Source organism: Nannospalax galili, unplaced genomic scaffold, assembly GCF_000622305.1.
Source record: "Nannospalax galili isolate Female #2095 unplaced genomic scaffold, S.galili_v1.0 scaffold161, whole genome shotgun sequence".
Lineage (NCBI taxonomy): Eukaryota > Metazoa > Chordata > Mammalia > Rodentia > Spalacidae > Nannospalax > Nannospalax galili.
In genome coordinates, this window is record NW_008348586.1 from 1,352,049 (window position 1) to 1,361,946 (window position 9,898).

General features: G+C 52.6%; 1 protein-coding gene across 1 annotated transcript; it reads left to right on the forward strand.

The window, feature by feature from the left end:
* The first annotated feature begins 3,892 nt into the window (after positions 1-3,892).
* Positions 3,893-9,262, forward strand: Tlx1 (T cell leukemia homeobox 1). Its single transcript, XM_008845588.2, has 3 exons — positions 3,893-4,714; positions 6,686-6,887; positions 9,024-9,262. The coding sequence occupies exons 1-3, from the start codon at positions 4,135-4,137 to the stop codon at positions 9,244-9,246; spliced, it is 1,005 nt and encodes a 334-aa protein (XP_008843810.1). The 5' UTR covers positions 3,893-4,134; the 3' UTR covers positions 9,247-9,262.
* Positions 9,263-9,898: the final 636 nt, after the last annotated feature.

Genomic DNA, 9,898 nt, shown 5'->3' on the forward strand with positions numbered 1-9,898 from the left:
ATAAAAGCAGTGTTAGAATCCAGTCTACCCCTTCCCAACTTCTCAAAGTCTAGGCTTTCTCAGCATAGATAACAAAACCACATCATAGAATTATCTGAGAGTGAATGGAAATATTGCTACTGTGATTAAAGATACCCAGGACATCCCAGATGATTTGTAAGTCCTGCTTCCTCTTTCCTCCTTCCTCTTCCCTAACAGGGCTGCTCCGTGAGACCTGAAAGTGCTGTGGAAACACAGAAGTTGTGCCAAATGAATGTAAGCTCTTTTCCAATATCCTTCCTGCTTCAAAAAGCTTTTCAGGGTACTGGAGAAATGGCTCAGTGGTTAAGAACACTTGCTGTTCTTCTAGAGGATCGGAGTTCAATTACCAGCACTCACATGGTGGCTAACAACCACTTTCTGACCTCTGTGGGCACTGTAGGACATGGATGCACTTACACACATGCAAGCAATATATTCATATACATAAAATGAAAAGAATAAAGAAAAACCTTTTTTTTTTAAAAAAAAAAAAAAGCTTTTTAAAGTGTAATGAGCAATGTTCAGGGTAACACTGCTACAAGGAGATGGAGAGGGAGCCAGAGCCCAACAAATCCAGATCTACACTGGTTTCATTTTCCTAGACAAGGGCCCAGGGGGAAGTGCTGGTCCTCCCCAGCCTTTCTATTGGAGGACAAACACCACCGAGGTCAAGTGAACTCATGGAACTCCAGCCTCTCAGAACTGCATTGAGATAAAAATTGACTCAGATAACAGAGAGGTTGGGAGGGCAGAGGAAAGCCAGGGTGTCCCTGGGTTGCTGGGTTTTGATAGCTGCATGATCTTAGTGGGCAGTTGTGACCCCTGTCAACCTTAGACTGAACCAATAAGGGTGAAGTTTTCTTTCAGGTACCCTGGACAACTGGTGCTAGATCTGAAGAGTTTAAGAAGTGGGTCAGCAGATGTCAAGAGTTGGAAGAGGCAGGATTGGAAGGCTATGGGACTGAAAAGGTATCAGTGGAAGAGAGGGTAGATCATTAATTTCCTGCAAGGGCCAGAGAGTGACAAAGAGTTGTTGATCTGAAGATAATGAAGAAAGACACTTTTAACTCTAGCAGGGAGAGCTATAGTTAGAATAAAAGGAGAAAGACCAGTGGGATCCAGTCTCAAAGATGCTACAGGGCCCCTTGCCACAGTTTTTAGCCTCAAATGGGAGAAGTAGTTGAGGTTTTGAGTTCCCAGATCAGTTAATCCTCTTTTGTCTCTGGAACTCACATACTTTTCTGAGTTTTAAAGTGCACGATTCGGGGCTGGAGAGATGGCTCAGCGGTTAAGAACACTGACTGTTCTTGCAGAAGACCCAGGTTTGAATTCCAGCACCTACATGGCAGCTAACAACTGTCCTTAACTCCAGTTCCAGGGGATCGGACAGCCTCTTCGGTCCTCTGCAGGCATTGCAGGACACGGGTGCACTTACCTACATGCAGGCATAACACTCATACACATAAAAAAATAAATAAAGTGCATAATTTAGTGCTTTGCAGAATATTCATGAAGTTGTACAACTAGCACCACTACCTAATTCCAGAATATTTTAATCATTACAAAAAGAAACTGTGTTCATTCACAGTCACTTCCCACTCCCCTCTTCTCCTAGCTCCTGGAAACCACAAATCTACTTTCGGTCTCTATGGAGTTATCTACCTTCGCCATTTCACATAAATAAATTATAGAATATGTGTCTCCTCGCGCCTGGCTTATTTCACTTAGCATAGTATTTCCTAGGTTCATCTTTGTTGCAGCATGAACCATTATGGGGGAATAATGTTCCACTGTATGGCTACACCACATTTTGTTTATTTGTTCACCAATTGATGAGAAAATGGAATTGTCTGTACCCTTTTGGCTACTGTGAATAATACTGCTAGGGACATTCATTCAGCTTTGTTAATTATAGATATTGGAGCATATCTATTAACTTTACAGGGTTGCATCTTGAATGTGTGATGTGGTACCTGACACATAGTAGTTTCTCAGTAAACAGTTATGTTTTTTTCTCTTCTAGTTATTTCAAGATGGGAGACAGGAAAGAGACTCATTCAGGTTCAAACAACTTCCCAAATAAGTTACAGAACTATCTGGGTAGCCAGATAAGATCTAGATTAGGTGGGTGCTGAGGAAAAGACTGACAGAAGGGTGGAGCTCTTTTCTGCTTTTGGCTTAATATTTACTAACAAGTAACAACTACTAATTTCATGTCTTCATATCTTTGTCTTAAATGAGCCTTTGCTCTCCTGGCTGGAGATCAGATAGAAAGTACTTATCTTAGAGGGTGGGCATAGAGTTTCTATAATTCTCCATAATACCAACTTCTGGCTTATTGTATTTCCTTCTTTATTGTCTGACCCCTCTACAGAATGTAAGTTCTATGAGGTCAGGACACTCTGCTGTCTCCCCAGTGCCTGAAAAGTGCCAGGCGCATATTAAATATTCAAATAATTGTTGAATGAGGATCCAGTAATTCATTATTCATCCAAGATGAGCATACTTTATTAGTTGGGGCTGTGTGGGGAGAGGGGACAGATATATGTAAGCCATTTCCTGACTCTGAGGACATTGCTTCAAGTGGAGGTGACAGACAGATGTGGCCAAAACAAATAGAATACGGTGAGACTTGACTAGTAGAAGTCTAGTTTTCACATTCACATAACATTGCCTGTTAGAGACAGGCTATCCCGGAATGTTGAATATGAAAACTGACCTGAAATAAAACAAATCATCACCCATGCCTTTCCCAGAGTTTTGCTGCTATGAGGGAACAGACCTTTCCCTACTGGAGAGGGGAAAGAGAGGAAGCAAAAGAAAGGAGTTTCCTTCTTTTCTCTTGGGCTCCTAGCCAGGGAACCACAGGCAAAACTTCGAAAAGGCCTAAATTTGTCCTGGGCACACTTTCCTGATCCCAGTCCCACCAGCCCCACCTCCTACCTTCTTAAGCCCTTAGGCCTCCCTCCAAATATTCCAGAAGTAATAAAATAACTCCTTCCCCTCACCACACTTCAAAGCCTTGCTTGGAAAGTCAACCCTGGCCTACTTGGAAGTGGAGAGCAATACAAACCCAGTTGCATTCACTCAGACTGCATTGGAAGCCACTATGTATTCAAAACAGAAGGGCTATCTTGAGAAGTGGGCACCCAAGTAGAAAGCCAGACCCAACTCCTGTGTTTGTGTAGGACTTTCTGGGTGTCTTCTCTTCCTTAATTCTCTAAAAGGCTGAGTTGGAGGGCTGCTAAATTTTTATAATATGTAGCCAGTTGTTCATAGGACCTGTTTTAAAGGACAAGCCTGAACTCACCATCCTGCCTCCAGGCCTGGGCTCCATGGGGGGGGGGAGTAGGGGAGTAGGCAGTCTTCTACTTTCTAACAAGCTGGACTTGAAGTTGCAGTTAGTTGCCTGGTTGAGTGACAGGTGTTTCCCAGCTCAGCCCTTGGGGAGATTCTTCACTTGGGCAGGACACCTGTCCCCAGAGGCCTGGTGGGCTGGACTCCTTTGGCCCATTTCAAAGTGAGGGGGTGGTTCCTGCCAGGCCTGTAAAAGGGCTCTGATTTCCCTCTCCTTGGGTCCGTCTGTCTCTCTTTCCATCTCTGGGAATGGCCGCTTCCTGTTATTTTCTTTCTCCTTTTAAACCTCTAGTCGTGGTTCTCCTCTTCTCTCTTTGCAGGAACTACTCAGAGCCCTGATCTCCGTCCCTCTGTCTCTGGCTCCGGCATCTGTCTGGGCTCCGGGCCTCCTTCTTCCCCTCCCTTCCCCTCCCCCGCGCTGTCATTCACCCCGCTCCTCTCCACGCACAGCCAATGGAGAGACCCGGCCGAAACAGCTCGGCTCGCTCGCTCAGGGCTTTTTCGCCCGGTGATTGATGTCCCAGAGTCAACAGCGAGCAAGCAGCCCGAGAAGGGAAGAAGAAGCCGGAGAGGGGAAGAATACGGCGCCCCATCTCTCCCTCCCCTCCCCCCTACTTTAGCCCTTCTGCGCACTTCGCCTCAAGTCTCTGCGCAGCCAGGAGCGGCTGTTGCCTCGGCGCCCCGGCTTACTGCTCCAGCAGTTGAGCGCAGCGAGCACCGCCCGGGCCCCCCCGTGGGGCGGGGGCCAGGGCCAGCATGGAGCACCTGGGTCCGCACCACCTCCACCCCGGCCACGCGGAGCCCATCAGCTTCGGCATCGACCAGATCCTCAACAGCCCCGACCAGGGCGGCTGCATGGGGCCCGCTTCGCGCCTCCAGGACGGAGAATACGGCCTTGGCTGTTTGGTCGGAGGCGCCTACACTTACGGCGGCGGGGGCTCTGCAGCCGGGACGGGGACCGGGAGCGCTGGAGCCTATGGCGCTGGTGGTCCGGGCGGCCCCGGAGGCCCGGCAGGCGGCGGCGGCGGCGCCTGCAGCATGGGCCCACTGGCCGGCTCCTACAACGTGAACATGGCCTTGGCGGGCGGCCCTGGTCCAGGCGGCGGCGGCGGAGGCGGCGGTGGCGGCGGTGGCCCGGGGGCTCTGAGCGCTGCGGGGGTGATCCGGGTGCCCGCTCACAGGCCGCTAGCTGGAGCGGTAGCCCACCCGCAATCCCTGGCCACTGGCTTGCCCACTGTACCGTCTGTGCCCGCCGTGCCGGGCGTCAACAACCTCACCGGCCTCACCTTCCCCTGGATGGAGAGTAACCGCAGATACACAAAGGACAGGTTCACAGGTGAGTCCGGCCCGCGTGTGCCCTGCCTGGCCGTGGCTTGGGCTCTGAGCTACCCCTACCCTGCTTGGTGGCTCCTCAAAGCCCTTTCTGAGTGCCAGGTCGCCTAGCATCTCTCCGTGCTTTCCCCAAGTTCAGTAGTCTGCTGGATTCCCTGTTCTCAGAATCCCCAAGCTCGCAGAGTTCTTTCAATCTGGGCTCTTCTCTCCTCCGGGACCCCTGTTCAGAGGAGCAAACCTTGGTCTCCTCTCGGGATCCCAGGGCCGAGTTAGGCAGAGGGAAGAGGGCTGTAGATTCAGAACCACCTTCTGTCAACAGTTGAGGCTTGGAGGGCTGCATAAGCCTGCCATGTGGACATAGTGTTTTTCTGTCCTGGCTGTGGTTTTTCTGAAGGAACCCAAGAGCCCCAGAATTAGACACAAGAAAAGAAAAGGCTCTCCTACCTCATTTCCCCTACACATGCACATACTTCCATGCTCAGAGCTTGGATGCCAGTCGAGCTGCAGCCCTGCAAAGGTCCCAAGCCCCGGCAAAGGAGCAGAGCCCATTCCTTGTCCCACCATGGACTTCCTAAGGGTCAATGGAGCTGGTGGCCTAGCAGCTCTTCCTCAGTATCCTCCCCAGGCCCAGCTCTCCTCTCTATGAATAATGCACTGGTCTGGTTAGCAGGTTGGCTAGGGGACGACTCCTGAGACAGGTATGCACTATGTTGTGGCCCTCTCTACTCCTTATTCTGCTTGCCCTAGCCCCTCTGATTGTTCCAGCACTCAGCTCCAGCTCCAGGTGCCCTCTTCCCCAGCCCTCACTTCCTGCTGGCTGCCCTTAGTGGTCCCTGGATCCTGAGATCTCAATCCTGGGTCGGGCTGCTGTTAGGAATTGAACCCGTTAGCTATTGGGCCTTAGAGAGGGGAAGTAGGAGGTGTGGGCCTGCTGTGGGTAGTTGGGAGTCCTGAGGCAGTCTCCAGAGCTTAACTGTGAATTTGTGTGTGTGTGTGTGTGTGTGTGTGTGTGTGTGTGTGTGTGTTCATAATGGAAGGAACAGCCTAGAGTTAGACCTGGCTAGGAGACCCCCAAGTTACCCTAGGCCCCTTGCTCCTGTTTCAGGCAGTAAAGAGATGGTTCCTGGAGCCCTGAGGAGACTGGGCCTCAGCAGAAACGGGAGGGGGACTCTATGCTCACTGTGGGGCATCCAGGAAGGGCCCCCTGGTTAAGGGGCCCCAGTGATCTCAAATCCTCCCCAGTTGAAGGAGATAGGCCTGACCTGTCTCACTCACCTACCCAGGCCAGTTCAGGCCAGTCTTGAAAGGCTTTACTGTAATCCCCACCTTGAGCCTTCTATATGCCCCTTCCCCACAGTGAGCCCACTGTCATATATGGAAGGTATTCAGCAGTGGCCTACTCTGGGGAGCTACAGCAAACCCTAGTCCTATGAGAGGCCTGAAGGAGGTTCTCAGGGAGTGTTATGTCTGTGGTCTTGTGTTGCTCTGGGTCCTGTTGCTTGTCTAGATGTGCATTCTTGCCTGTTTGGGAGCACTGATCTGGAAGTTTGTAGCTATGTAGGCTGTTATCTATCTGTGTGGGGCTGTAAGGATGATTCTGGGCAGGACTTATAGAGTCTTTGATCACCCTGGGCCTCTTACTTTTTGACTGCTCTTTTGAGCCTAGTGGCTGAGTCTGTGGAGGCCCAGACCTGCGGGAGGTGGTTGGGCCCCAGGCTAGGGAGGTCTTCCAAGTGGCGGCCGCAGAGGCGTCGGCCAGGCGGGCAGCAGGGAGCCCTTTGCGCGCGCTCCGCGGGCTTGAAGTTGAGGGTTGCCGGGGGGATTACTGACTTGCTCTTAGGGGTCCGGCCAATGCGCTCTGACTCGCGGGGTGTTGGGCCTGGGACGCCTCCTGACGCTCTGCCGCTTGCCTCTGCCGTCTGTCTGTCTCCCGCTCCAGTGGCCCTCTCACCCTTCACTGTAACACGCCGTATAGGTCACCCCTATCAGAATCGGACGCCCCCTAAGAAGAAGAAGCCGCGCACATCCTTCACGCGCCTGCAGATCTGCGAGCTGGAAAAGCGCTTCCACCGCCAGAAGTACTTGGCTTCGGCGGAGCGCGCTGCTCTGGCCAAGGCGCTCAAAATGACCGATGCGCAGGTCAAAACTTGGTTCCAGAACCGGCGGACGAAGTGGAGGTGAGCACGCGGGGCGGACAGGTTGTAGTAGAGCAGGTTCCCTCGGCCATTCTCGTATTGCATGCACTCTCTGCTCGCTGGTTTCGGATCAGTTTGGACGTATGGGCTCCTGGAATCGCCAGGAACTGGAAGCAATCGAGGCCAGTAACCCGGTGGGGCTGGAAAACCCGGCTGTGTTTTAAGGGAGGCTCCAGGGATTTCCGGGTAGCTTGCTCGGTGCAGTGTAGATGCGGCTTGCCTCGGGTACTGGAGCAAACAGGCTTGTTGGAAAGTCTATGCAATTGGGACTTCTGTGCTCAATGAGTCCTTATGGGCTTTCTGATTGCACAAACTCGCCTTTACTGAGTGGAAACTCCTCTGACCCTAAGACTTGGAGACAGAAGGCCCTGCTCCTCCTCTCTGCGCTCCAGCCGGACTCTCGGTGGAGTGTCTGGGGCCCCAGATTCTCCCCAGGCGCTCGTCCTCTGCGCAGCCCGTCCCCCATCTTAGAAGGGGAAAATCAATCCGTGCCGGCTGTGGTGGACTTTCTCGGGTCCCACTGAAAGGGGGGTGGGGATCAATTAGGAGCAGATGGGTGTTCTTGAGAAAGAAACAGTTTCCCTCCTCCTGGCACACACCGACGACTGCACTTACCTCTCTCTCGTTTTATTTTACGTTTCCGAATACACTGCCTCGACCTTTCTCGTTTTTTTCTGCTCACCTTTTTCCCCAGCCTCACGGATATTAAGCATCCCATAGACCTCTAAGCAGCTTTATTCTGAGCAAAAACTCACACTTTTCCCAGAGGGACCCACCCTCTTGCACTGCTACATCTTTCCAAACACCTTGCTGGCATTCTTGGTTCCACACATGCTCCTGGGAGTCTTTCAGCTCAGACCCTGGGTTGGGGGAGCTAGAGTCTGGGCAAAGTTTGGCGGCGCCTGGCCGGGCGGGCCTAGGGCGGGAGGAAGGAATTGGAGTTTCCTCTTTTTCTGAATGAAGGCGAGGAATCTGCCCGGGATTCCGCCTTCGGGGCCACAAAGGAAGCCCTGGCCCAGCGAGTCCACCGCCCCCCACCAACATTCCTGCGACTAGGGAAGAGGTGGGGAAAGGGTGGGGATCGTGGCTTCAGCCTCTGGGTTAGCTGAGAGGGGTCGCTCATATCCTTAAAGCATACAGTGGAGGAAGCCAGGCTGGACCCCCAGGGGTGCGGAGAGACACAGAAAGACCCTGACAGCCAAAGAGAAAAAAATACAAAGATAACAAAAAGAAAAATAAAGGCTGGGGTTGCGGCTGTGTATGTACAAGCAGCCAGAAGAAAAGACATCAGATGATTAAAACCGCCATTTTCGTTTCTAATTCATTCAGAGAAAACGAGGGGGTTTAGAGAAAAGACAGGATAAGACATAGTTCGTGAAGGAAGAGAAACATTCGGATAGTTTAAAATTCAGGGAAGAAGGGGGAGAGACAGAAAGAGAAAAGGCAAGGCGCTGTGCGAGCAGGCCGGCGTCGGCTGCTGGAAGAGCCGCAGGCTTCAAGCGGCTTCATCGATCGCCTACAAATTGCTTCTGGAGGCCCCGGGGACTCCCATTAGGTCTGTCCACCTTAGAGACAGACGTTTGATCTCAGTTGACAGGGTGGAGGGGCGGCATTAAATGGAATAAGTGAGTCATCGCCTCCCAAGACCGCCTGGGAGGAAGCTGGTAGGTCCTTCAGGAGCCCAGGGGCACAGGAGGTCTGAGGCCTGAGACAGGCTCCAGGAGGGAAAGAAAAGACAGGAGGTCCCTGCTGGTGCTTTCTCGGAGCCACATACCAGAGGTGAGAACGCTCAGACTTAGGAGAGCGCCTAGTCTCTCGTGATAGACGAGCCTATCCATAGTTGTTCCAGTGAGGGTGTGGGCACTGTGCATCGACGGGGAGGCCCAGCGGTTTGGCCTTCCCCACTGCTCCTCTAGGCTACCTCTGCTCCATCCACTTTTGAGGTTTCCGAGTTTTTGCCAGAGTCAGAATCCTCAAGAGTGCATTAAAGGGGTCCACGCGGGATCTGAGGGGATGCAAAAGGGGCTATCTCCTGGGAGCATACTCGGGCTGGAGCTCACCCAGGAATGCGGGAATGGGGTTACCGTCTTGGCGGGTAACAGTTTGTTCCCGATGCAGGCGACAGACCGCGGAGGAGCGTGAGGCTGAGAGGCAGCAGGCAAACCGCATCCTCTTGCAACTGCAGCAAGAGGCCTTCCAGAAGAGCCTGGCGCAGCCCCTGCCGGCAGACCCACTGTGCGTACACAACTCGTCACTCTTTGCCCTGCAGAACCTGCAGCCGTGGTCGGACGACTCTACCAAGATCACTAGCGTCACGTCAGTGGCTTCGGCCTGCGAGTGAGCCTGCAGAACCCCAGGCCCAGCTGAGGTCTGCCTGGAGAGCCAGAACACTCCCTGCCCCTTTTGCTGTCTTGGACTGCACGCAGGAGGGGAATGCAGCCACCCATGAAAGGCTCCCAAGCATCGCCTCCACACTCCTGTGGACACTGTTCTGTCTTCGGTGGAAGAGGGCTAGGGCTAGAGGCTGAGATCTTTTCCCAGAGGCCTATGGGGACCTACGCCTCTCTGGACCTGATCAGAGTCCTCTGTTTTTCTCTATTTCATTTTACTCTGATTTTAACATGGGGCAGAGAGGGACAAGGGAGGTGGGGCAGGGAAGGGCTTCTGGTATCCCCAGGGCTGCCATCTGAACTATAGCTGGGAAACCCCTCTAATTCCTCTCCTCATTTTCCAGACACCCATAGGCCCTCAAAGAGGTGATGTCATTGTCTCTCCTGGTGTCACCTCAGGACCACACATGGGGACCTATGGCAGAATGTCATTGTACACACAGGGGGGGCTTAACCTTCACATGTTGACCCTTACTCTTGGGTACATGCTGGGGTGACTCCGACTCATTCTGAAAAGCATGGCCCTCCTCCTACCCAAACACAAGGCCACAGTCACACTGTGACACACCAACCCACATACAACAGCCAAACTTGGCCTGCCAA